This window comes from Plutella xylostella, chromosome 4, assembly GCF_932276165.1.
Source record: "Plutella xylostella chromosome 4, ilPluXylo3.1, whole genome shotgun sequence".
NCBI classification, from domain to species: Eukaryota; Metazoa; Arthropoda; class Insecta; order Lepidoptera; family Plutellidae; genus Plutella; species Plutella xylostella.
The window spans coordinates 5106411-5134324 of record NC_063984.1 but is presented as its reverse complement, the minus strand read 5'-3'; the positions used below and the strand labels follow the sequence as shown (position 1 = coordinate 5134324).

Here is a 27914-nt window from a genome sequence, read left to right as displayed (position 1 = left end):
GCCCGCGTTTATTTAGTGTATCAGCCTCTTGCCTCAGCCATTCTAATTTACAAACTTATCTAGACGCAGTGCTGCTTCTGCTTTTAGTCTGCCCAATCTATAAACCCAATAAATTCGAGTTCAAAAACCGTTTTTTTTTTCGTTATAAACACATCACTAGAAAAAAAAACAGATTAAAAAGTAAAACGTCATGACATGACTTGATTCTTGATTGAAGTTTAAAAAAATTGTGAAAATCATTTTGTTGCGTTATTTTCGTGTTTGTTGTCTTTTCTTGAAATAAATCCAAATACATTAGTCTTGTATTACACGTAGTTATTTCTAAAAAGTTTGAATCTTTACGTTATACAAATTAATTCTTGTTTATCATCATCATGGAGCTGTCTGCGGAAGGTACTACACCAGAATACATGGCATTAGCCGGAATTAAGTTCAAACTAACTTTGCCAGAGCTAAAGGACGACCCTCAGCTAAAAGAACAGCTATTCAAAGGCATCAAGGATGGGAACATGGCACCTTACTACAAGGAGGTTTGCACTGATCTTGGGTGGCAATTTGACCAAAGATTGTTTGATGAAATGGCTAACGAAAACCAGGACAGATTATCCAAATTCAAAGAAGATGACTCAGAAACACCAGTGTGGCAGGACAGGTAGTTATCTTTTTTTTTGTATCTTAGTTATATGTCCTTGTGAAAATGTTATAAAACAGAAACCAAAATGACCCACTAACTAAATCATTAATAAATTTATCTAAATTTCACATTTTCAGACTTGACTACCTGTGTTCTATTGGCGACAAGGAAGCAGCAACTGCCCTAGCTACGTCTAAATACGAGGATACCACCCTGACCACCAACAGGAGGCTGGACGCCATGTTTGCATTGTTCAGGATCGCCTACTTCCATGGATGTAATGTGAAGGAAATGGGAAAATGTGTCACAAAAGTAAGTTTATACTCACTACTATTTGTACACCATCCTCATTTATTCTTTAAGTCATTCCTCCACCCAAAGGTTGCCTGGAAGAGATTGCTTTTAGCAATAAGGCTGCCTATTGAGTGATATCCACTGTATAAATTGTTATTTGTGTTCAGTTAACAAATAAAGTAGTATTCTATTCTACTTTTATATTGAATGTCATAAAAATATCATAGACAGGAACCAACATTTAACTGCAGTGCAGATATTTACTTATTATGTCTAATTCATGGAATATCCTTATAATATTTCAGGCGCATGAGCTGGTTGACAAGGGTGGCGACTGGAGGTCCCGCAACAAGCTGAAGGCGTATGAGGCCATCTACTGTCTGGCGGTCAGAGACTACAACCGGGCCGCTGAACTCTTCATTGACTGCGTCTCCACCTTTGAATCTTATGAATTGGTTGACTTTGGTATGTTTTCTTGTTCACCCAAAATTTTAGAATATAGTGTAGGCAGTATCATTACTTAGGTACATTATAATTTTATTCTGACTAATTTCACTGGATTGAACTGGTTCTGGAGGATCTGGCAAATGTGGTGGCCATTACCTCCTAAATTATATGTCCAATATTCTCCCAAATTCATAGAGCATTATGCTAAAATCGAATCCCTATATACAATAGATCATGAACCAGTTGCTGAGGTTAATCAAATTAGAGACTTGGGTGTGATACTCGATAGTAAATTGACCTTCACTGCCCACTATGATCATATCATAACTAAATCTTTGAAAATGGTAGGTTTCATTAAACGAATGGCAAAAGATTTTAAATCTAGCACAAAAATAATGTTGTTCAACTCTTTAGTACGTAGCACATTAGAATATTCATCTGTGATATGGGACCCTATCTACAATGTCCACAAGGAACGTATAGAACGTATCCAAAGATCTTTCACTAGACATCTAGCATATCACGAGGAAGGTTTTAGTCACAAAAACTCTTACGATGCTCGCCTTGATTACTTTAAGATAATATCATTAGAATCTCGTCGTAAACTGTTGGAATTAATTTTCCTATGGAAGCTCGTCCACGGGGTTTCATTTTGTCCGGAAGCATTGAACAGAATATCCCTAGCGGTGCCCAGATCTAATCGTAGACTGCCTCATACCCGCACCTTCCATATTCCAACCTTCAGGACAAACACTGGAAATAACTCTCCCTTATTTAGGATGCTATCCGCGTATAACCAAATAAATGAAGAGATACATGCCAACGCTGAAACTATTGACATTTACCATGACTCTCTAGCAATTTTCAAAAGTACAGCACTGAACCATTTGGTATAAATGAATTAATAATATTGATTTTAGTTTTAATTAATTATTGTTTTTATTTTATGCTATAGCCTAGTATATAGTATAAATACATTTTTTAATGAAATTTATATAAAATTATAAGCTAATGTAATTTATGATGTATGAATGTTTTTAAATTCTTTTAATATTAATTCTGTATAATATTGCATGCCAACTATTAAGTATTTAGCAGTTCAATGAATGTTGCTTCCGCCTGTAATAGGGATGCACACGAGAACCTTTTTGTGTCTTAGTTTTTAATAAATTGCATGTGTGTTATTCTGTTGGTGGAACAATAAATAATTAAAAATTAAAATTAAAATTACATAACTTTGGCTTCATTTATGTATAAGTAGTATGAAAACAAAGGAGATGAAGAAATATGATTTTGATATTGGTACTAAGTTTTATATTTATCGCTGTTTGCAATTTTAATGTTTTGTTATTATAAATCAGAATTTCATGATAGCTGTTTGGCTAGTTACTGCGTCTTACCATTTTTTTTATAATATGCGTAATGCACATAATTTATTCTTCACAATGATGTTCACATATTATTTGTATGAGTTACTAAGTAATCGTTCAGACATACCCGCGCTGTTAATGTCTAATCTTCTCAATTTCTCCCCGCAGGCACAATAATCCAGTACTGCGTGCTAGCGTGCGCGCTGGCGCTGGAGCGGCACGCGCTGCAGGCGGCGCTGCGGCGGCAGGGCGCGGCCGTGCAGGCGCTGCGCTCGCGCTTCCCCGAGCTGCGCGAGCTGGTGGAGTCGCTGCACGAGTGCCGGTATGCGGACTTCATGAAGAGCCTCGCCTGGGTATGTTTTATAGTCTTCTTAAGGGCCCGTACAGGGTGACGTGCCGCGCCAATTTTGGGTTTTCAATGCTCTTCACACAGCACACGCAGTGACACGCACACATGTAAGTTTGCACAGTGGGTCGATAAACTTTTACTCGCCAACTTTATTGACAATTATGTTCAAGTACATTTTGGGTGATTTTAGGGTAAGTAAGTATAATTCTTACTTACACTGGTAGGCACCAGGAAAGAGTAGAAATTAATAGGGGTGCCACTTTACTCTATACTCGGAACCCGATTAGCTTTCTCAAACAAATGTGGTATTTACTTGTAGAAAGGTAACTAAAAGTATTAAAGTGTAGATAATAAGTTTTGGGCATCCTCCAGCCAACTGAACCCCGACGACAAAGCAAAGTAAATACATAGTGTCGCAAAAGGGCTATACTAAGCCAAAAGGGGATGACTCAAGGGGTCATTCTGAACAACTTTTGTTCTACGAGATTTGCAAATTCGCGAAAAAAAATATTCGTTTTCCATGGTAAAAAGTCACATGTCCAACAAAGTTTCTATGAAAAAGGTTTTTTTTTGTTAATTTCCAAAACTCGTAGAGCAAAAGTTCAGAATGATCCCCTGTCTTACTCCTTTTTACCCGACTGCCGAAGGAGGAGGGTAATGTTTTTTGATTGTATGTATGTATATATGTATGTTTGTCTGTTTCTTTGTTCCCTCCTGTAGCCTAAACGGCTTGATAGATTTTGATGTATGAGGTATTGTTAGAAGCGTATTGATGGCGCGATGGCTATAGGCTATGTGACGTTCCATTAAAATGTACATAGCGCCCTCTTGAGGACATAACGTGATGATCGAAAAAATAATAATTCAACTTTGCCGTGTAAGGTATCAAATGAAAGGACTTGATTTTCACATTACAAAAATATGCATATTGAAGGTATTTAAATAACAACACCAAAATTATTGAAATAAAAAATGATCATGAACTACCTACCGACGTAAAATTTCATAAAATAAAAACAACTAAAAAGTTACAAATAAAAAAATACAATTATAAAAAACTAAAAACCTGACTGTACGCTAAAAACATGAAAACGAGTCCCAATGTTAATGGAAAGTATCGCAGGCGGGGACCAACTTGACCGCCACTCAAGGCCGTTTTCTAAGTAACATTCAGCTTAGTGGTGAATGGTGAACCCTCTGCTGGTATAATTTGTTTATATACCGCTTTTTCAATACCTGTAAGTACATTTTTTGGCAGCATAATATTTTTACTTAATTTTAGGGTTTCGAACGTCAAAAGAAAAAAAGCAACCGTTATAGGATCTCTTTGTTGTCCGTCTGTCTGACTGACTGTCTGTCACCGCCCTTTTTCTCAGAAACGGGTAAAGATATCAAGCTTATATTTCGCATAGATGGGGAGTACCCCAAAAAAAATATTATGGTACTCCCTGTCCCACACAAGTAAATTGGGGCTTATATTTTTTCCAGTTATTTTGATGTGTATCCTTTTTTTTCTTTGTTGTTTTGTATAAGTATGTGTTTCTTTTCTTTAAATCTGTATTTTTTTTGTTGTTGCTGTCTATGTGTCGAAAAAATGTATCTTTATCTTCAAATCACGCCATCTATCGTTTGTTTTTTTTGTGGCTACTGTCTATAGAAGAAATTCCGTCATTGACAATTTTACGTTACGAATTTATTTTTATTTATTTTATTTTTATTTTTACATTTTCGTGGAGAATCAACAGCATTTTGTTAATAAATAATTATTACTTATGAACACATAACAACTTGATGCCATTAACAGAATGAACTTAGTAAACCCAGTAAACCTAACACATCCAGAGGAAAAACAAAATCTCTTTCTCTCTCTCTGAAAAACATACTTAATAGCCCAAACTCGATGCTTTTAGCTATTAACATCTTTGAAATAAAATTGAGCCACCACCGTGTTACTGCCCTCATCAGATCCTCACGAGACCATACCTCAACCAGCACCAAGAGACTGTATTTTTGATCCCTAACCTAATGTTCGTGCGTATTGTCATCACTTAGATCCATTCGCTATATTCCTGCTCCTCATCAGACCTTTACGAGACTGTAATATCACGAGAATATTGCACACTATCTAATTTAATTTAATGTATTGAATATACTGGAAGAATTATGCTTCCTCAATTTCAAATCAAATTATGTTGGTGTCATAAAAGTTGAAAAAGTGCAATGACAACCAATGTGCAGTGATTTTGTATCTGTACACGATAAGATCGCGAGCTGTCAGTGCTGCCTAAACCGACGTGACCCTTCTTTGGAGGCCAGCGGCCAACTGAGTCAAACGTCACTTGTGTTTATGATTTTATAACACAGAAAGCCGCCATAGATATTTGTATGAAGATTTGAGGGAAAAAAATTGCTCAAGTTTGGGATTAATTTACACAAAATAAGTGTGTGTTTATTAAAAAAACAAGGTATTTAGCGCCTAGTCCAAGCCTTTAACTTTATAATATGATAAAAATCATATGAAAATTCTTTATAATTACGACACAGTTGTTACAATACGGGAGTGTGATTGACTGGTTTTTCTTGATATTCTGAAATTAATTTACAGTTATCCATAATCATTTACTTAAATTCGAATGATTCAGCACCTAGCTAGACTCTTCAACTACCTGTGTGATTTTTTTCAAGGCTGTAGAGCATCATTTACTACATAATTCTATGACAATGCCAACCCTCGATTCCCTATTGCAGACCCTTAATGTGTAGTCGGTCATGAGTCAGCATAAGCAGTTGTTTGGTGGATTGTGTGGCATTGCAGACACTTCCTCCCATTATTGGATTTCCTTCTAAGTGGTTTCTTGGGAGTCTTGGATATAAATTTTAGTTATGTCGTTTTTTTTTGTGTTTTAGTTAAGCTAGCAGCTATATTAGTTAAAGTAAAGACTTTATCACATGATCACATGGCATCCATTTAATTGTAGGTACATATTCGGTTTTATATTTCGCAGTGGTGTATGAAGTTCTATGGATACCTTCACTCAAATTACAGTATAACATGCCAAACCGCCCATTAAAAGATATCCTGTAAAACTGAAGCTGGGTGAACTTTAGCTCTCCCACAAATGGCTAATGGGTAGACAACATTGCACCACCCTTCTCACCATGCTATCACCCGCAGGTGGAAACCCAAATCTGCGTGGACCCGGTGTTCCGCCCCCACTACCAGCACTACGTGCGCGAGGCGCGCATCAAGGCGTACGTGCAGCTGCTGCGCGCCTATCGCTCGCTCAGCCTCGACAACATCGCCGACACGTTCGGGGTGACGCGCGAGTTCGTTGAGGATGAGATTGCTGTGTAAGTGTGAATAAAATTGTATCTTTGATATAAGCTTGTTTTGTCGCGGTAAGTTGTATATATCAACGCTACCAGTCTTCAACCATTGGTTCCAGCTGGTTATGTAAGATTTTTTAGAGACGAGGACACTTTCAGTCCACCAATTTAATTTACTTTATTTGATAATAACTATGTATTACCACTTAGCATGATATATTATTATTATGGATAGGGTGAGATAAGCTCAGGGTTCCACTGAAGACTTGCATCAGACATTAGACTTGGTTAACTATAACAAATAAAAAAATGAATGATTTTGTAGTCTCTACAAAATAAACAAGGCTTTGGATAGCTCTCAAAATCGTTATTAGGCTAAGCTGATGATATTAAGCTATTTGCTGCAGAAGCTTTAATGATATAATCGTTTGGGTAGACAATTTTGAACAAACTTTCCTTCTTATTGTTTCAAAACGACATATATTTACCAGACCATATTAAATTATACATAACTCATCAACCCTACCAATTCTCCACAGCTTCACAGCAGCAGGTCGGCTGCAGTGCCGCATCGACGCGGTGGGCGGCTGCGTGGTGACGGGCTCGGGCCGCGGCGCCGACGCCGACCGCTCGCAGCTGTACCAGGCCACCATCCGCGAGGGCGACCTGCTGCTCAACAGGGTCAAGAAGCTGGCCAGTGTCATCAACTTCTAGATTCTCTGTGGTACACTCGATTTACTTTTTTTTGTAGTTAGTTTTATTTTTGCGCGTTCGAATTTGGAACGCGTTCTGCGCGGTTTTTTAAATTGATTTTGTACGTTGAACGATTTGAATCTGCGTTTTAGATGTCGGTTTCTCGGTCGCTTCTTTGTTAAATCGCTTTATAAAAAATATAAGTCGTATTATAAGACTAAGATAATTAATTATAAATAATAGATTAAAACTAATAATAGTCTATAGAAAATTGAGTGTACTCTAATGCTTTTTTTAAATAAATGTACGTAAAAAAATTATACTTGTTTTTGATATTAGAAATTAGTGTTCCAATTTATGCCTACATTTAGCGTTACTTCACTATTTCGTAATTTCACTTTAGCGTTATTCAGATCAAACACACTCGTACTTTTGTAACTTTTATTTAAGTATACGATATTCTCATTTTGTTTAAACTTCTCGGGATCGATAAGAAACAAATAAAAATATGAAGGATCAGGTGGGAAAGGAGAACAAAAAAAGAAAGTGATCATTGATATAATTGTTTTTTTAAATAATTTGAATACTTTTTGGACATTTACATAAACATTTAATAATTTACAATGATTTATACTGACATGACTCACATGACATGACACATCATATTTGTGATTAACTCTACACTAAGATCTATTTGCATTTGCAACTTGAAAATAACTTGTAGGTGCTATGAAAATTTAATCTAGACAACTAAACTGTAGTGCGGGGCCTAGCGCGCCGCAAGCGTTTCTTTAATACTAAGAGTGCATGCATGATTTATACTTTATAAATAATTTAGTAGGACGTTTATACAGAAATATCTAGTGTGTCAAGAAGAAAATTTACATGTTTTCATTGCAAATTCACATTCACTAAGAATTGTCTTATTTCGTTAATACAAATAAGATGGCAAGCATAGGTTAACCGGACATTTGTGGTTTTCTACTAACGAAATACGACAGCTTGATAAGTAGAAACCCGACTTGATATAAAAGAAGATAATAAACAAAATGCACATTTGGTAATAAATACATTCACAACAATCTTTGGATATTGGAATAGAAATTGTTGTGGGTCAGTCTATGTAGAGTAGCGAGCTAGCGGGACCGCTCACATCACACTACACATGTCCAAGTCTCATGACACCAGTCGCTCGAGTTTACAAGATATGTCGAAGTATTCTAAAGCAATATTATAGTAGCTATGACTCTAAATACTTACATCTATGTAGACCTCAAATGCAAATACTTTAAATTTACATGATATGAATATGCTAGTAACCTCTGTTACAATTAAATATATTGAAATACTAGAGTGACAATAGACAAGTGCTACATTGTAAGGTATAATAGTAGTCGGCTCGCGACACGGATAACTGGTGTTCACAAATACATCGTTGGAATGTGGTGTCAAATCATGCATATCGCACTCCAGTTATAATAATACGTAGTATACAATAAAATTATAGTTAAATTTCATATATTGAATGTTACAACTATTCCTTCTTTAAAATACTATCATACATTTTATTTACATTAGATAGGTATAGCATAAGAATTTAATTAATTTTTGGGATAATTTATATTTTATACTTTTAATGTGAAGCGCAGTCGCCTGGCCGCGGCGGCCGGGGCAGCCGGCGGCCAGGCGCGCGCGGTATCACAGAGTATGACATTACCGCGGGGCTCTCTCGAGCTCCCGATTGCCCCAGGCCCGTACTCGCGTATAACTTACTTACTCTAATCTAGGCATATACGACTTGGAATAACAATTTGTTACATAGCACTACACTTGCACATGATGCATAATTTATAACAGCCGCTCACGGCACTGTTTATTTGTTAACATTGTTCATAACATAGTAATCTGTCCACGTCAGTGTCCGTCGCCCGGGCGGGGGTGTGTTTGTACTGGAATGTGTCCGGGCGGGCGGCGCTACACGGTGAGTCCCTCGGTGCGCGCGGGCGGCGGCAGGGCGGCGAGGGGGTGCGGCAGGTGCGGCGCGGGCGGGGAGGGCTGCGCGGCGGGCGGGGGCAGGGCTGCGCGGTAGTCGTCGTCGCGCAGCTGGCGACTACGCTCGGCCAGCTCGCGGCCACGCTCCGCCAGCTCGCGCATGGCGGCCTGGCGCTCGTCGCCGCCCTCCAGCGACGGCGGCCGCTCCAGCGGGGACGCCGCCCCCCCGCGCGCGCCGCCGAACGCCCCGAACCCGAGCAGCCCGGGGAACTTGCCCACGCCGTTCTGGCCCGCGCTCTGCTGGATCACTGATATCTCGTTCAGCTGGAAACAATGCCATATCGTTACAAACTAATTCATATAAAAAGCGTCAAAGCTGTAGTCAAATAGTAGATAATGGATGTCGCTATTAGAAACCTTGTTTCACAAGAAAACTTTAGGTCGCTGAAGTAAATAGGGAAGCCGAAATAAAAACTTTAAACTAAATAAAAGTAATTCTCACCTTCTGCTGCATGCCGTTCAAGAAGGGCGCGGGCAGGTACGGGTAGAAGAGGTCGGGGCGGCGCAGCAGGTCGTGGGGCTCATGCAGCGGCCGCGGCGGCAGCTCCAGCGACATGCGGCGCCCGCGACGCGACGCGCCGCCGGACCACATGTGCGTGCCCATGTGCACCTGCGGGGGAGAGGAGGGTTAGGTGTGGAATAGTTGAGCGGGCTTCTGGCTTCTGAGAGCCTAGTACTGGTTATGGTAGTTTACGAAAAGTACCTACGATGGTCATGGTTGTTGTAGTAAAGTGGCACCACAGAGTACTTTGTATTATACCGAAAAGTGGCACCTCTAGCGGAAACTAACAGTAAACATCAGAGACAAAATATAGGCAAAAGACAACAGAAAAAATATTCGTATTAGAATAAATCGTGTATCTGTGTAGGTACAACACCAAATTAATAGAAACTGCCACTATTCGGGTACAACCAAGACACAAAAAAAAATCTAGGCTTTATACAAAAAATTCCGCCCCAGCTGGGAATCGATCGGGGTTTGTGGTCTATGATTGCACATTTACCTACCTAACTAACCCCTGCAAGACTGCATACCCTGCATAGGGAGGTATAGGTATTCAAAACAAGTTTGTAATTAAAGTGTGCATTAATTAAATTAATTGAATTCATCACGTGCTAGCGAAAGCGTCACGAACTTGTTAAATGCTACATTGACGTCCTCGTTTATTTTAAGTTCAAACCTCTTTTGGACTCTCACTTAAATTACTTAATCGAGACATAACACTTAAATGAGTTAACCTTTTTTACTTGTAGTTTTAAATAGATCACCTTCTCAACGCTACTATAAATGTCACCCTCTTAATACAGACTAACACAGTTTTATTTACCAAATTTTATCTCTTGCTGTCTCTATAAGCAGGTGTTTCTTTTAAACTTTCTTGAATAAGATTCCCATTAAAAAGAGGCAGACCCAGATGGGGATAGTAGGATGGCCTGATCAGGACGCCTGTTTTTATAAACAGGACCTAATTGTCCTTATGGTCAATTAGAGCCCCGAACCTGACTCCTTTTGTCTTAAACCACCAGACTTTTTTCAGATACCCTACATCAATATAATACCTAAGACTAAACTCACCTTCAGATTCCCCTTAGTGGTGAAAGCCTTCTGGCACACGGCGCAGCGGAAGGGCTTGTCCCCCGTGTGTGTCCGCATGTGGATCTGCAGAGCTGATGATGAGGAGAAGTTCTTGCGACAGACGCCACAGAGGTGCTTGGAGGATTGTAGTGGCGGCTGGTGCGGCGGCCCGCTAGGTACTGTGAAGAGTTAAAGATGTTATCGGTTTGGTTGTCATCGTCAACGTCATCGGAACGAAAGTAAAATTCTGGGAGGCTATGTAAAAACATTTTATTTTTCAACCTTATTAATTCATGCACCAGTAGGTATGTGATATTAGTAAGTGGAAAAGTTAACTGGGTATAATTAAGAAAATTCTAGTAGTTACACCTTGGCATAATTGGATATTTAAAAAGGAAGGTTAATTAAATTTTGTATGCAAACATGTAAAAGGAACACGAAAGATTAGAATAATAATATAGAATACTTAATTAACGATTATAATGTATATTCGTTTACCAAAACTTGGTCATTGTTTGGAGCTAACGCTTGAATGCATAAATTAATAATGTCAACGTCTTTTACTTTGTATATTCATATCATTTCTATGAATATTAATGCGCAACACGCTTATAATTCACTTTTGACTTTACCTCTATATCGACGTCAAAAACAATAGAACTACAATCACCAAAAACAAAAGTCAACCAAGTCCAAAGATCGTCATTTCTTTTTTAAACTCACCAGCGGGTCGTTTCGGCATTGGCGGCATGTCGAGCGGCGAGGGGTGGTTGAGGGGCGGCGGCGGGTGCGCGGGGGGCGAGCGCTTCAGGTCCAGCTTGTCCGGGGAGGAGCGGCGCTCGGGGCTCGCGTCCCGGGTGCTCTCCTCGCTCGGCGGCCCCGTGCTGCTCTTGTCGAAGGTCGGAGGCATGTCCCGGATCTTGTGCGTCAGCATGTGCTGCTTCATGTTGCCCTGTCGGGAGGGGTATTGTTAATTTGGGCTTGCGGTCGTCTAGACGTCTATAGTTTATGCTAAGATATAAGGAGTTGAGTATTGTGAACTATAGTTTTATGGGAGTCTAAAAAGCTAAGGATATAAACTTAAAAATAGCAGATGGCTATTACACAAGGTGTCAACTGTCAAAGAAGCTGGACTGTATGCCGTGATTGGGTCAGCATTGACACGCTGTGTATTAGCCAATCAGAGCTCGCACGCGTCTCTCTCATACCGGGTAGACGAAGGCGTTCCACAGGTCCAAAGCAGTGGCGTGCGGCGGGCGAGGGCGCGGGCGCTTGCACCGGCAGCCGCCGCCACTGCTCTGGAACCACAAATACATGCACACGTTACACGCTAGAACACACAAACACACATCTTCTACATGCTAGGGTGTATAGGGCAGGGTTTAAAATCGACGAATTGGGGATAGGGGGTCATTTAAGAGTGGGCTACGTTAAATGTAACGCTTTTGTAGCCATTGGTAGTTGGATGTATGTAGTTTAGGATATTAAATAACCGCAACCTAACGTTAAATACTAAAGTTCGCTATTCACCACAAGATGGCGCTAGTTGTTACAAAAGTTACGCCAGCCGAACTAAAATATGAATTTATATAATTATCATTGATTCACTGAATGTAGTTTTACATGGTCGGCATTTATATTGACGACTGTTAATCATTCTCGAGTATGCAAATGCTTTAAATAAAGGTAAGCGTATAACCTGTCGCCGGCCATCAATCGCCATCTATTATGTAGATAAGTGGCTGTAATAAATAATCTTTTAAAGTGATTTTTATTTTAATTACGCTGGATATCAGTGTCTATAAAGGAAGTTTCTTGTGTATAACTACACCTACGGTTTATAAGCTAATGGATTAATTATGTAATTATTTCATATTACTATACTTAAGTTTCCTCATACTTTAGATAAGTAGAAATGCTCCTTGTTTCTACTCCACCTAACCCCTGTTCTATTTGTAGTTTATCATCTTGATACCGTTTTAAGAATGACTAAAAAATTATAAGTATTTTTTGATAGTCAGAGTATGCTTTGGAAGGTGGAGAATTTCGCGTCAACTATAATTTAAGTAGCTAGGTAACCGCAAAAAAACGACGCACGGTTTTGATTATATTAACACCATTTATAAGAATTAGGTATGGTAAGTCATAACATAACACAGTGAAGAGTTCATTCGAGAAGTCTTTGTTTATATCTATGTATCTACCTACATTTAGTAATTTGTAATGAAATGGAAAAATGTATAAATTATTATATTATGATTTCTGTTAATGTATATGCATGTAAATTGTAAAAACGAGTTAAATAAATGGCTATCTTATCTACCTACATACCTACGTTTCAAACTAAATCCAATCCTTGATTGGAACGCATCTGCCCCAGTACATCATACTAGTTCAGTTAATAATGTAACTACCTACCTAGCTTTTAAATATTTTACTTTTATTACAGTCAGTTTAAAAACTTCTTAAGTAACACCTAAACACGTAAGTAAATATAGCAAAGTTCGCCTGGTATAAGTAAATGTCGTTGACACTTATTGTAATTTCAAATGCGGAGTAGCGTAAAGAGACGCCTGCACCGCCGTTCGCTTAGCTAAGCTGTAAGCTACATGTGCCTGTATATTGTAATACTGTATAATTTTAAGTCGTCGAATTCCGAAAGAGTCAATTCTGTCGGATTTTACCTACTTTATACTTTCGCGAAACCTTTCAGGGTCGGATACGATATCTAATACAATTTATCAACAGGTAGATGTTAGGTGAGTGAATCATCATCATCGACCCATCACGTCCCCACTGCTGGGGCACGGGTCTCCTTCCAATGAAGGAAGGGGTTAGGCCTAGTCCACCACGCTGGCCTAGTGCGGGTTGGTGGACCCCAACACAAGCAAGCTTGTGCTGAGAGAGTTGTCGGGTAAGTGGGCAACCCGACTGTCAGATGTTTTCAAGCCGCCCGAAGGCCTCTGACTAGGCTTAACGACTGCTGCCGAAGCAGCAACCGGGACCCACGGCTTAACGTGCCATCCGAAGCACGGAAGCGTCCAGAAAAGCACCACTTGAAATCGGTCACCCATCCAATGGCTGACACAAGGTGAGTGAATACGGCGGATAAAATAAAATTGCTAATATTATCCGGTAATGGTCAAATTGTCATTCACATAATAATATATTGGTAGGTACGTAAATATAGCCTGTAAATGTATAGGAAGTAAAAATATTAAGAGGTGTGGGACGATATTGTATTGATGATATAATTCACAATACATAGATTACCCATTTTATATAACTTAAAAACATACAAGACATGCACCTAAACATCGTCACACATCGTAGAAAAGGTTTTGTTTTAATATTTATTTCTTCAACTTAGGTAGTTATAAGTAGTTTATTCTAGGTAAAAGTTTGTTGCAAAAGCTAAATTCATTAAAAAATTACTTAGCGATTCCGCTCTATCGTCCCGTCTTTCCAACTTATTAATAATTATAGTTTGAAAATTTCCAAGTGCAATTAATTTAATTACCTATAAATGAAACGTTCACAGTATTGAAATAAAACTTAAAACTTTCACTTGAACAATTCAAGTCTGTCGGCGACGGCTAAAATTACGGCTTCGACTGAACAATTTATTTTGAGACTCGTTTATTTCTGCGTATTTTGTTGGTATTTGTTATTTCGCCAACCCACATAATATATCATTTTAAGTTCCTATTGGTTATGCAGAGTAGTTTTAGACGCGGTCCAACTAGGCTTAAGTGGACTATTAGCTATTTAGCATGCCTCCTAGCGACGCATTTTACCTATTTCGATAAATTCTTGAGAATCGAAAACATGGTCCAAATAAATAAATAAATATGTGTGGTAGGTTCCTGTGTCCATCAAATAGGAACAATTTTATGCTAAGTAGAGGTAGATGTTGATCTCGGATGCTCTGGCTAACTGATATTCGATAGTTATGTTATTGATTTAATTTTTAGACCTCACGTTTACCTACAGCCAGAGCTAAAGCGTTGTCGTAAATATTTTTTATATTATTAATAAAAACCTCATGTCCATTTTTGGAAAAATACGAAAAAGTTACATTGTCGGACATAAATAATTTTTTTATGACGCCGAGCGTAGGTAAGTCTCAAGGATTTATAAGCAATAAATATTTTACGACATGAATTAATATTCTGATCGTTTTGTGTGACGTTATTTTTATGAGTTATCATTTGGTGTGTCGCTTGGTAATGCAGGGCGCGACGGCCGGGCCGCCGCCGCCGCGGGACCGGTACCCACGTACCCACCTCAATTACACTAACCACCAGCGGAATGAAAAATAATTCCCATCAATTACGCGTATGTTGATATAAAATGTAGAGCAACATTCCAATCTCACTAAGATTGAACCTTTAAATGTTACAGGTATCGGCGGCGTATCGGCGACGAGTACCAAGTTACCAAACGACGGCGAATGATCTGAGCTTTCATTCAACTACTAATGTTAGTTAAACCAGGTTTGTACCCCTACTTAATTTTACGATTTTTAGCACGTGGATTCCACATTATATTTATCATAATTACAATTTCATGTTTGATTATAATGGTCAAAGATTGAGTTGAAAGTTCACTGAATTATTTGTTATGTTATGACTGCAACATTGTATTTAAAAAATACATGAATTAATATGCATTATTACATAAATAATTGCAATAACGTTGCGATGAATATATTTTTATTGATATTGTAAACACTAGTAGGACGTAGAACCTATCGGTTTACCTATATGTGTCAAGATGATTTAGATTTATTAATATCAACGGTGTATCGTTGCACTGTTACCTAACTAGTATATCTTTTAAATACGGTTTGTATTTATCTACGTACCTAGAAGTCTGCTCAAGACGAATCTAATAGCAAATGCGACAAACATCCCCGTGGTTTTGATTTAATCAGGACAAACGAGCCTACAAGTTTACTAAGTTGGTCGTCCAATTACTCGAGGCAAGTTGCAAGTTGGCAGCCTCTCGGATGCACTGCGCCGGAAGACAACGGCTAAAATTAATGCGAACTAGAGGCGTCGACTCGCAACTTGTAATTACTGCCTGCAAAATTAATGCACTGAAACTTGGATGAAATGAAATCGGCGCATGAAGTTGTGCAGCGCCGGCGAAGTTGCCGAGACAGCTGCAGCGAGCGCCGGCACTATTCAATCCCACTCCCCTTACACAATCAAAAAGATGCCTCAGAAACAACGGCTGCTTGTAGGCACAAAGTCTATTTCTAACAATATTCAGGTCTCGGTCGTGCAAAGGATTAAGATGACAATCGTAAACGTAGTTATTTGCGTGAAACAATACGATATTAACTGGCTACGAGCCAATTCTAGCGGATCGAACAAGCCAACTTGATTTAACGGCACTATTTATTCCCTGCCATAATTTCTGGTGACAGATGATTGTTTAATGCCTACCTGCGTCCGTAAATAACATTAGAATTAAATTATGATAATTGTTTCGAGATGATTATTTTTTCACGATGAAAGAATTTGAACAACAACCTAAAATAACTCGATTAAATCAGAAACCCAAAGATAATGAGGTAGGATCACTCTGTTTTTATTCAAAACCATTCAAGTTTGCATTTGGATTCGGAATATTGCATGATACAGATATTTCTAGTTTGTTAGGTACAAGACTGGAGTATATGGAGTGAGAGAGTGGACTAACCTTGGTGGAGAAGCCGCGGTCGCAGACGGTGCACTTGAAGGGGCGCTCCTTGGTGTGGCTGCGGTAGTGGATCTCCAGCGCCGAGTTGCACGCGAACGTCTTGTAGCAGATGTTGCACGTGGTGTTGCCGCGCACTGCACACAAACACACAGGTCACTGCCGGTCCGCGCGCCCGTCCACCCCCGGGACGGGACTTCATACAAACTCCTCAACAACTTCACTGGGTGCAAGAACTCACAGTTGCTCAACAAGCAGAAAATAGAGGTTAGAATCATGGTATTCAAGCGCTCCATCACAGAATGATGCAATGAGATAGGATTAGTGAAAGGATGGAAATGCAGGCGACCGGGGCGGACCAAAGTAAATAATCCCGCTTATCGCATACCTGCGGGAGGGAACGCGAGTCCGAGCGGGCTGAAGGGCGAGGAGCCGAGCGCGCCCAGGGCGGCCAGCGGCGCGGGCGGCGACGGCAGCGGCGAGCGGCGCGGCGCGTGCAGCGGCGACTGCGCGGGCGACGGGGGCGTGCCGCGCTCCGAACCTGTCGCCGATGGGAGGGAAGCCGTTGTGGTGAAGGTCTTTACTTCGCACTCGGAGGCCGAGGCGGAGACGGAGAGCGGCGAAGTTCGACGATCCTTCGACTCTGAGTCGTCGTCGAACTCCCGGTCAGCGGGCGCGCGGTCGTCCCGGCCGCTCTCGTCGTCAGTCGCGCGGGAGTCCGCCCGTCGGTCGCCGGGAGGGGACGGGGGCCGAAAGGGATGGAAGGGGCTCGGGAAGGGCACGTCTGTCGGGAGATCGTGGTTGAAGGTCGGGAAACCGGGGATGTTTGGACCTCGTAGTTGGTCAAAAGGAAGGTTGGGGCCCACGCCGGTGTGGGAGCGGATATGTTGGTGTAATGCGGAAGAATCAGTATATTTCTTATGACAGACTGGGCATTGATGTAACATTTGGGTGGGAGGTCTTATTCGATGCACGCCCATATGCGTCTTTAAGTTGCCTTTGGTGGTGAATGACCGTCCGCATAGCTTGCATCGGAACGGTCGCTCACCCGTATGTGTCCTGTAGTGCATTTGTAAAGCACTTTTGCATGAAAGAACTCTATGGCAGACTATGCATTCGTTAGGATCGTTTACTTTACTGTCAATATTATCTACCAACTGTTGCAATTTTGATGTTTCAGATGTTTTGTTTATTTCTATGAGACTTTCCCAGGAGTTATCATTACTTCCAGGTCGAGGCAAAAGTGAGTTATAGAACAAAGGGTCTCGCACTACATCCATATCATCACCACTATGAGGAGTACCATGGAAAGGGGTCAGACACCCGGACGATATACTACTTGGTGGCGAGTTAGGAAATAAAGGAAATGTAGGATAAGTACGAAGCCCCGTTGCTATTGAAATTGTTCCAGATATCGATGAGTTCTTACTTGAAAGGTTTTCCGGTTGGTCAGGATCGGGCTTGACGTGTGGGCTTTCCCTGCCAATCTGGTCTTCGTTGCTGTACTTGGAGTCCATACTGCAGTCATCGTACGGAGACGTCGAGGGGTACCGCTCTTGCTCAGCCTCATGGGTGGCGTCATTCTCCTCGGGTTCTCGCTTGGGCGTGACGCGATCTGTGTCCTCAAAACTAGAATCTCGTTGGCTTTCTTCGTCGTGTGGCTCCGATTTGAACATATCGGGCGCAGATCGTAACGGACTGGGTGCCGACGGTTTACTGAGATCAGCCGGCGCGTCCTGTTCTTCTCTCATGGAGAACAAGGGGTGCGGAGGCAAGGGTTTGTCCCCGAGCGGCCGCGGCGGCATCAGGTCGTGGTGCGGCGGCCTGTAGAGCGGCAGGCCGGGCGGGAAGGGGCCCGGCGCGCCCGGGTTGAACTGCAGGGGGTGGGGCGGCATGCCGGGGATCGGGCCCGGAGACAGCTGGGCTAGTAGCGGAGGGTGGTACTTGTCCAAATGTTCTGGTATTGGATTAGGGTTCATCTTCACATGCGGGAATTTTGCAGTATGTCTTTGGAAATGTACTTTAAGATTTCCTTTGGTTGTAAATCGGGAACCACAAACATTACATTTAAATGGTCGTTCACCTGTGTGCGAACGAATGTGGATCTGTAGAGCTGAATCGCTTCCGAACACTTTCCCGCAGTATCTGCAGCGGTGTTTGAAGAAGGGCTCATTGCGTCCTCCGCTCTTTCCGTCGTACGGAGAAACTTTTCCAGATTTTCTAAATGCCAGTTCATCCGCGAGGTTATTCGCTAGCAGTCCTTGGGATGCGTTGTCGAGTACTTCTTGGGCTCGTTTCTGGAGCATTTCCAGTGTATTCGGTTCATTCAGAGATGGCGGAGGGTCATTGTTCGTAATTATCGTGGAGGCTAACGACGAAGATATGGAACTGTATGGTGGGTGGGACATCATAGGCGGGGAGGAGGTCGGAAGCTTAGGAATGGACAGAGGTTCCGACTTGGGAGTGTGGCGGCCGTGGCCGTGGCTCGAGGGCAAGTTCTGCGAGGCGGGGGGAGGGGGGGCGGCAGGGGTGGGCTCCCGCGGCGGCGGCGGCGGCGACGGCGAGCGCGCGGCGGGCGTCGCCGACCGCATCTCCTGCTCGCTGCACGGGGGACTCTCCTCGTCGTCCTTTCTTCGAGTCAGCGATAGCTGATTTTGTAACTGGCGTATTAGTTGCAGTTGAAACACTTGTTGGTGTTGCAGCGTGAATAGGGTGCTCTGTAGCACTGCTAGTTCATGTAGGGCCGCCTCATTGTCAGCATTATTGGCCATGGCCGTGGCGGCGAATTGTGCGACGGCTACTTTGGTATTCTGGAGTGCCTCGAGGGTGACGTGGCTGGCGACGGGGAAGGGCAGCGGCACGCGCGGCGCGTCGGGCTCGGCGTCGCCGTCCTCGAGGCTGTTGTTGTTCTCGGCGTCCTGGCGGTGGCGGCGCACCTGCTCCAGGCGCTTGGGCTCGTCCATCTCCTCGTCGCCGGAGACCACCATCTCCTCGGGGTCGGAGTGCATGCGCTCCTCGCCCATCTGCAGCGCCTTCTGGTCGCAGAGGCGCTTGTGGTGCAGGAACTCGTGCACGCTCTGGAACTGCTCCTGGCAGCGCGGGCACATGTGCGCCTCGCGCCGCTCCACCCTCTCCTCTGATATGGCATTGTGGATCTCGTCTTCGGAACACGATCCCGAACTTTCACCTGAAACAATGGAAGCTTTGTTAGTCGAGTAGGCACTTCTACACCGTAAGACATAATGATACTGAAATATATGAAAAGCTTATTTAATGAAATTTATAAAAGAATGAAAATGAATATGTGTACCTAGTTATCATTATACAAAATGTTCCATCCAACTTGTGTAAAAAGGAATCTATCTTTAAGTACTGGCTAGGTACAAAATCAGTGGACGCATTAATTCACCTAGGTATCTTGTATATGCCGTGTAAATGGGCGGCTAAATAATGTACCTATTTAATTATTATATTTCATTTTAATTTAATTTAATACCATTACTAACATATTTTTTTTAAGTTCATTGTTACTAACAAAATATGGATCAATCCGAAATAAATGATAGGTATATTATTATAAACAATCCATTTTCCTTACTAAATGTATATTTATTTATGATTCCAAAAGACGTAGGTACTTTATAATTCATAAGTACGGTGGCCTGCGCCTAAAAGTATACAGGCGGAGTTTTTAAAATAGCGAAACCTGATGATGAAGGGACCAGCCACATCTGTTATAAATCCGGGGACGTGTTGTGTGTGATGTGTGTAGCAGTGGTGTTTATGTGGATGTGCTTGAGCAGCATGTGAGCTTGAGATCGCTATTTTAAAAACTCCGCCTGTATACTTTTAGGCGCAGGCCACCGTAAGTACATAGTTAATAAAGTTCTCGGGCATAAACTATATTTTATGTTTAAAATTTACGCGTAATTTATTGGGATTTGGTAGGTACATACATGTATAGGATAATTCGGTACCTAACTAAGAAGTTTTAATAAACGTTAATTATTGGATGAAACAACTAAATAATAGAAGGTGCCGTGGTGGTGTAAAAGATAAGGGCTTGCCTCGTTCTCTCATTCTAGAGATCGTGGGTTCAAATCCTGAAATGTACAAAGGAATTCCTTTCAATTAAGGCAGTGTTTTTCAACCTTTTTCATGAGGCGACCCCCCTGGTATAAAAAAATATTTCGCGACCCCCTTGACCCTTTCGGTTTTTATTCATGTATGTTACAGTATTCCCAATATTCATTCCATACGACGTATTTATGGTCTCCATGATTAGGATTCGCAGTAGCACATACTTATCGGATTTAAAAACACATTATTTTACAATTACACTCATCGGATACGTGTGGCCATGTAACATAGGTAGGTACGTACGACTAATGCCATTGCAACCCGGAATTTCTTTTTCGAAATTAGCTTTTTCTTTCTGACTTTTTTGAGCATTTACAATCTTGAATTACCTTGCTTTACAAAAAAATAATACTTGTGGTCGTCGTCTTTGAACCAGGCAGAAAGTTCTCGACTCGAGAACTTCTTTACCCTAACGTTTATCGGTTCTTAGGCAGATATGACCACCACACTACCACTTCAGCTTGCATATTTTGACAGCTATGTCAGTAATCTGAATCCTCTGACTGACGGAAAACCTAATTTCTGATACCATTTATCAGAGAAACCCCAAGCATAGCTCTTGCCATAGCACGCTGAGCGACTTTAAATCGGTGGACTAGTCCTTCCGTCAGTGCCCACGTCTCTGCACCATAAATTGTTGCCTCACCAACGATCACCGGCTCCGGTTCGATGTGAGCATTGTCCAAGTTTATACCCCAAACCCTACACGTTGGGAAGCAGCATTTAGGCCACTTCCATAATCCAGCTGAGTTCCTGCAGAGATTCTGCCATAATAACGATGTCGTCCGCGAAGCAGAGAGGTGTGACATGTACTCGCCATTTATACATATGCCATGTCCAGCGGCATCGTACAGACAGACTCCTCAACTAGTCGTTATAGCGCCAGTCGATTTGAAATCTCTGCAACGCTTCCAAAACTGCCCATGTCTCGATAGAGTTGAAGGTGTGTTCATAGTCCACAAAGGCTAGATATAGAGGCTGATTATACTCTTCGGTATTCTGTGTAATCTGTCTTACTGTGTGGATTTGGTCTATTGGACTAAAAGAGATCCACGATGGGATCATTTAATTAATAAAAAAACAAGCTCAGAAAATTTAAAGTAAGAGTCTTAATAATTTAATACTAATTGTCTTTATGGTTTTTTTCTAAAGTTCCCAGTTTTTTCGCCCTCTGGCGACCCCCCTACAGAAGCTTCGCGACCCCCCAGGGGGTCGCGACCCACAGGTTGAAAAACACTGAATTAAGGAATTTAAGTACAATTATATCACGGTGAAGGTTAATCTGCATATATCTAGATTTTAGACGCGTACCGTAAATGCATTTTAGATACTCATTCCAAAACGGCGATTCGGTTAGCAATCTATAACGCCTTCATTTGAGCCTAAAATCTAAAATTACGGATTATAAGTAACACCAATTACTTCTGAAAGTTACAGAAAGAAATGTAAATTAGGCATAGGTTATGTAAAAACAATGCTGGATGATGATGCTTTAATTTTATTATTATGGTCCCGAAACGTGCGTTTCAAAGTAGGTATTCTACTATTGAAAATTAATTGTCCTGCCAAATGTGTACCTAATTAACTGCCTTATCTAAGCATGTTTCTCATATCAAAATATTAACTGAATAGTTGCGTCGTCTTAGAGATGACTTATAGGAAATCGAGGATTCAGTCTCAAATTATAATTTATGTGCTACTCGCCGCTAGATGGCAGAGGTAGTCGTCATGATTTTAATTTTGATAAGTTTGTCACATGCAAGAAACAAAATTATATTTTCACTTACAACTCACATAGATTTATAGTATAAAATAATGTGATCAATAATAAACTGATAAAGGTTAATAAACTGTTAATACCTATCTAAAGCGGGTTTTTTGTATTATAACAAAGGTATTTATGTATTTCCTAGTTTAAAAAAAACATAATTATCCTTAGTATTTTGAGTTAAAGTGACATGAATTAAGTTAACATAATCAAAGACAGACTGATACCTGATGTCTAAGGAATGATCTCCCTGAAAATATTAGGACCCGCCTCGGATCGTTTTCAAACGTCTGGCTCACTAGTCTCATCACTACCTTAGTAAGATATTTTAATTGATAGCACTCTCCTGAACCTTTTCAATACATTATTTTAATTATAATGTTATGTTTCATCGCAGAATAATAACTAGTACCCATGTATATTACAATGTTTATTACTTATGTTTTTTTTAATACAAAACATTGTGTAACATAAGTAGTTCGGTATTTAAATTTACGTGCCATCAAACCTAAAGGGTGTGTCTTGACACTACATAGATATGTGAATTATTGCTAGTTTAGTTTCTTTTTGCAATCCATATACCTAACATACATTTTCTTGCACGTCCTGTGGGTTGAATGGTAAAATGGACTGATAATGCTTATAGCTAATGCTAAAATGCCTAAAATTCCTTCACTGGAAGGAGACCCGTGCCCCAGCAGTGGGGACGTAATGGGTCGTGATGATGATGAATGCTAAAATGCTTATAATTAGATACATATAAAGGAAAAAAATAGTAAAAAACTTAGGTACCTACCTAAATGTCTCACATGTCTAAGTCCTACATGGATTTCATAGGTATCTAAAATTATAAAGTAAACAATAGTTAGGTAAACTCTACAATTATACTTTACAGTTCAAACGGAAAGATCGATAAATATAATGACAATTCACTAGGTCTAGGAAAGTACGTACTTACTTATTAATGTAATTATTATACTGCAACGAATAGGTACATAGGTACTTAAAGAAGATAGGAAGCTAAATATAGTATACTTCTATGTTACCTACTATTTTGTGAAATCTATCAATTTAGTATGCAGTAGCTTTCTCTATTGTATTTATCTAACAAAACTCATAATTTGCCGATGATAAGGGTCTAAATCATAACTCAGTAAATACTTTGGTTAGAATGCAAAAGGAACGTTCCTTTCTAAGTGTTGGGAAGTAATCATAATCTACGTAGGTAGGTGTAGGTATTTATTTAGTGAAAAGACAACAACAATTCTCTCAGCACAAGTTTGCAACTTGTGTAGCCCGCAATAGGCTTGCGTGGTGGACTAAGGCCTAACCCTTCCTTCATTGGAATATAATTATTAAACCATTTTATATAATAATTAGCATTAAGTCCACCCTTTTGTTCACTATCACTGTAAAATAAAAATAAAAATAATATCAACCAGCTTAAAATATCTACAAATGCCTATTATGTACTACCTACTTGAGCTATCAAGCGTTGTTGCCGTTGTAACCTGCCAGAAGCAATAGCTTCTGGCAGGTTACAACGGCAACGTGGGTCATAATTATAATAATACAAATATTACCTATGGTTCGTTTGGTCTCGAAAACTAGAAGTTTCAATATGACCGAATTGTTGGACGAAAAAATGTATCAAACGTTTCTTCATAAACGATTGCAGACTTTATGTTTGACAATGAAAACATAATCCTGTATAACCTTATGCAATTACTGAAATAATTGTTGTAATTTTAATAGGTAGGTATTTTTATTCAGTAATTCTAATTTTGTCTTAACTAAAAATATTTAGATATTTTCTTCAAAAATAATTGGTATTGAACAAATACATAATTGAAACATGCTCAAATACGTATCCACTTTTAGAAATGTTTTCACAAGTTAGAAATTGTCTAATCGACCACATTATATTTATTGTAAATCTACTAAGAATGAGCGAATATAAAATATCATATTATTCTAATACGTTAGGCCGATAACCATTTATAAGTGTTCCTTATCAAAAATTATGAATAATATATCAAGCTTTCACTAAAATGGTTTTGAAATTTAAAGCAATATTCAGATACGTTTTTGTTTAGAACAACTGCTTCATTAAATATGTTAAAGTGTTTTTGCTAAAGCATTTGCCGCTTGTATAATCCCGCTAATGTTGCGGGGTAGGATTAAATATCTCATTTCTAGCAAAAGGCCGGTTTGTATTTGATAGTTGTTTGTTAAGAGGAAGGATTAGGGATGTCTGTTTGTGTCTCATTTGACAGAGAAGCTCCCGACTTACGGGGCTGGTTGCGTTGCGGTCGCCGCCGCCGCCACACGCCGCATGAGCCTTTTACTCGGAATATTGGCCAAAAAAACTAAAGTGTTAGTCGTAACAATGGCACCGGCAACTTTAAAATACAATAACCCAAAACATAGTTTAAAAGGCCAGGATTTTTGCTCAATGTGCTTTCTTGTATTGAGATTTAAATTTCAATGGAATTCTGAAATTGATTTCCGTATTTCTATTAAATATTAGGATTTAGGTGAGCAATAAATAGTCAATAGCGAAATTTCTATGTATTACTACGGTATTTTTCATTCTCATATGGTCCCAAATGGACCTAGACACTTAGTTTATATATATTATGTATAAAGCTGTGATAATATACCTAATCAAAAACTATTTCCTTTTCTTTAAGTTTTCTTTAGGTAGGTACCAACCTTTAGTTTTTGTGCAAGTTAATATCAACATCAAGACTCCATTATCCATTAGTACCAAAAACAAAAACGTCGTCATATCAAATGAATATTTTAAAGTGCATATTTTAATCAACGAATTTCCTCACCATCAATATTGAGTTTGTTTAGACCAGAAGCCAGCTGCTAGGGTAAGCTTCTAAAAACATTATTCATAGTCCAAGAGGCAATAAGCATATCCATCTTTCATTAACGAACCAGAACCGGTCCATTAACAAGATTTCTGAATTTATTAGTAGAGCAAACATAGGCTAATATATTTCATAGGAATATGAATTGGTTATTTCAATCGCTAATAGATAAAATGTCTCTTTAATCTTTTATGGAGCAGTCGTAAAGCAACTAGCACTTAGATAATGTTATTCGTTATAAAGCGGACAGTGTAATAAAATTTGACAGTCTGTCAAATTCTTTTATAGTTCCTCTTGTAATGTGGTTAGAAGGCAAATTAGGCAGCAAATAAAAAAAAACACTTTTCTTTTATATTACACAGATTAATATTATGTTTTGAGGGCTTAAAAAATGCAAACTTATCTATTTTAAGGCCCCATTCAGGTACCTTCTGAGTGTACAAATTTCTATAAATATCTATTCTAGTGTTTATGATCTCATCAAAGTCTGGCTTGTTTTTGGATATTTTTTAAGGAATATAAAAGTGAACTAAATAAGAAACCATAACATAGGCTTTCTAATTACATTATTTTAGTTTTCATATCACCTATAGGTATTGAAATTAACTAATTGCATAGGTACCTAAGTATAATATTAATGCAAATAGAATGTATAAGAAACTATGCAAAGTTGACAAAACACAAAAAAGCAATAAATATTATAATTTTTAATAGGTAGAAAGGTAGATAGTGTTTTATGCTATGTAATTTGATGTTACGGATGTTTTTTTTCAAACACAATTAACAAAGTTACAGTATCTTTTGGAACCACTTGTAAAATTATCTGTGTCTTTTAATACACTGACTGTGTATATCCATTTTTATATAGGAATAAAACACAAATAAATAATATATCTCTATTACCAGATTAAATTTAAACAGTTTGTTAATAAACGATATATTTAGATGATTTGTTTATATCAAGTAGCCACCTACCTAGAGTCCTTCGTTTCCGTAAAAAAATATCTTTTGTTTAGGAATGCACTGCACTTTACTCACCACGCCGGAGTCGCGTTTTAGTGCTCACTTTCTGATGAATGCCGAATTTAATAGTCGCAAATTGGAACATTTTGTATGCGTTTAAAAATCTCTATCAAGGGAGAGTTTAGAACTGTTTTGTTATCACGGGTTCACTGTGTGTTGTGCAGGATGGATGTGTGGGTAAGTACCGATGGATACGCGGCGGACGCAGGCTGGCTTGACGCGCGGCATGGTGTCAGCGGTCAGCGGCGCATGGCACGGTCACAAAGCACTCGCGATACGCGGGGCGGGCGGCAGGCGACCGCTCGGCTCGCCATCTGAAGCGCGACTGAGCGCGAGGCGGGCGGCGGTGCGGCGCGCGCGCGCACCAGGTACCCGGTTATGACAGGGGGCGGGGCCGCGCCCGGCTCATAAATCAAACTTCGCCCATTCGCACTCGCCGCCACCGGCCCCCCTCCTCCATATTCCATATTCGGGGCGGGGCATATTTCATAATCATAACGCCTCATATTCATAAGTGAGCGGCCGCGGGGCGGAGGGAGTGTCGCCGTGCAGTTCGAAGCCTCCCACAGTTATTGCAGGCAAGTGTTCATAACATGTGAATGTGTCAGACTTTCTTAGCTCGCTGAAAGCTTTGTTGCATGAGCTTTTTATTTTGGTCGCGTATTTTGTGCTTTGTTATTTTTATTTGTTGGCTTGGCTATCAGTCTTGTTTGTTTTCTGCTAGGTTTGATATAGGTATTAAATACTTCTCTAATATCGTATTAAAATTCATACTAAGTTTATAAAATATACTTACTAATTTATACTCTGTCTGAATTTGTTTTAGATAATCATAGCTCAGGCAATAGGTATTATCTTACAGGTGACTTTTATCCGACGACGACCGAATGGCGTAGTGGTTAGTGACCCTGACTACTGAGCCGATGGTCCCGGGTTCGATTCCCGGCTGGGGCAGATATTTGTTTAAACACAGATATTTGTTCTCGGGTCTTGGATGTGCCCGTGAAATGGCAATAGGCCCGCCCCCTATTACATTGGGACTAACATAACACTCTGGCGAAAAGTGGGTGCAGCAATGCACCTCTGCCTACCCCGCAAGGGAGTACATTAGTACAAGGCGTGAGTGCATGTATGTATGTATGACTTTTATCCTAGCTAAGTAGTATTATTTAAAATAACTCTACCTAGCTAGGTTGTAAGAAGTAGGTAGTGAAAGAATAGAGAATAGAGATAAAGATGTAGGAAATATTACATTTGGTAAAATTGGGATTAAAGAGACACCTACATTAATTATGTAAACAAATTATAGCTACTGTTTTAATTAATTAATATGTAGGTAGGTAATGTGCTAATTTGTCAGAAGTAGTCAGTACAAATAGGTACCTACCTAAGTAGGTACTTCTAAAAAGTGTTACTTTCATATTTAAAAAATAAGTACATTTAAAAAACAAGTACATTTAAAAAACCTACCATACCGTATGTAGAACGAAGTTAAAAAAGCCACCTTAATCAAAATAAAAACTTGACGGAATAGTACTTAATGGAAACAGAATGTAATAAATTATAAATGGTTCAGTTGGAAATTTCGAATCATGCCACAACTGGCATCGCTCGGTGTGACGAATGCTGCCATCTGATGGTAACTAGCAACAT

At 39.9% G+C, this 27914-nt stretch overlaps 2 protein-coding genes across 7 annotated transcripts; one reads left to right on the top strand and one right to left on the bottom strand.

Moving 5' to 3' along the window:
* Nucleotides 1–199: 199 nt before the first annotated feature.
* LOC105380314 (26S proteasome non-ATPase regulatory subunit 6) lies at nt 200–7434 on the top strand. Its single transcript, XM_038120989.2, has 6 exons — nt 200–652; nt 772–946; nt 1234–1393; nt 2914–3098; nt 6270–6445; nt 6961–7434. The coding sequence occupies exons 1-6, from the start codon at nt 375–377 to the stop codon at nt 7133–7135; spliced, it is 1149 nt and encodes a 382-aa protein (XP_037976917.2). The 5' UTR covers nt 200–374; the 3' UTR covers nt 7136–7434.
* A 230-nt stretch (nt 7435–7664) lies between these two features.
* Nucleotides 7665–26618, bottom strand: LOC105380350 (homeotic protein spalt-major). Of its 6 annotated transcripts, none has more exons than XM_038120984.2 (9): nt 26277–26440; nt 17878–19635; nt 16837–16989; nt 16452–16585; nt 11951–12040; nt 11466–11694; nt 10743–10921; nt 9609–9776; nt 7665–9430 (listed from the first exon to the last, which is right to left on the bottom strand). In XM_038120984.2, exons 1-9 carry the CDS (start codon nt 26344–26346, stop codon nt 9089–9091), a joined length of 3123 nt encoding a protein of 1040 aa, XP_037976912.2. In that variant the 5' UTR covers nt 26347–26440; the 3' UTR covers nt 7665–9088. The 6 variants fall into 6 exon arrangements, with proteins under 6 accessions (XP_037976912.2, XP_037976913.2, XP_037976911.2 ...); XM_038120985.2 differs by having other exon boundaries at nt 11466–11682; XM_038120983.2 differs by lacking the exon at nt 26277–26440 and adding an exon at nt 26447–26618 and having other exon boundaries at nt 16837–19635.
* Between the last annotated feature and the right edge of the window lie 1296 nt (nt 26619–27914).

Coding starts and splice junctions, on each gene's coding strand:
- LOC105380314 (XM_038120989.2), top strand. CDS start 375: ATGGAGCTGTCTGCGGAAGGTACTACACCAGAATACATGGCATTAGCC. Junction 1,394..2,913: donor TTATGAATTGGTTGACTTTG/GTATGTTTTCTT, acceptor TTCTCCCCGCAG/GCACAATAATCCAGTACTGC. Junction 6,446..6,960: donor GTTGAGGATGAGATTGCTGT/GTAAGTGTGAAT, acceptor AATTCTCCACAG/CTTCACAGCAGCAGGTCGGC.
- LOC105380350 (XM_038120983.2), bottom strand. CDS start 26,489: ATGCCGCGCGTCAAGCCAGCCTGCGTCCGCCGCGTATCCATCG. Junction 16,586..16,836: donor ACTCGCGTTCCCTCCCGCAG/GTATGCGATAAG, acceptor GTTTGTGTGCAG/TGCGCGGCAACACCACGTGC. Junction 12,041..16,451: donor ACCGCGGCTTCTCCACCAAG/GTTAGTCCACTC, acceptor TTGTGGTTCCAG/AGCAGTGGCGGCGGCTGCCG.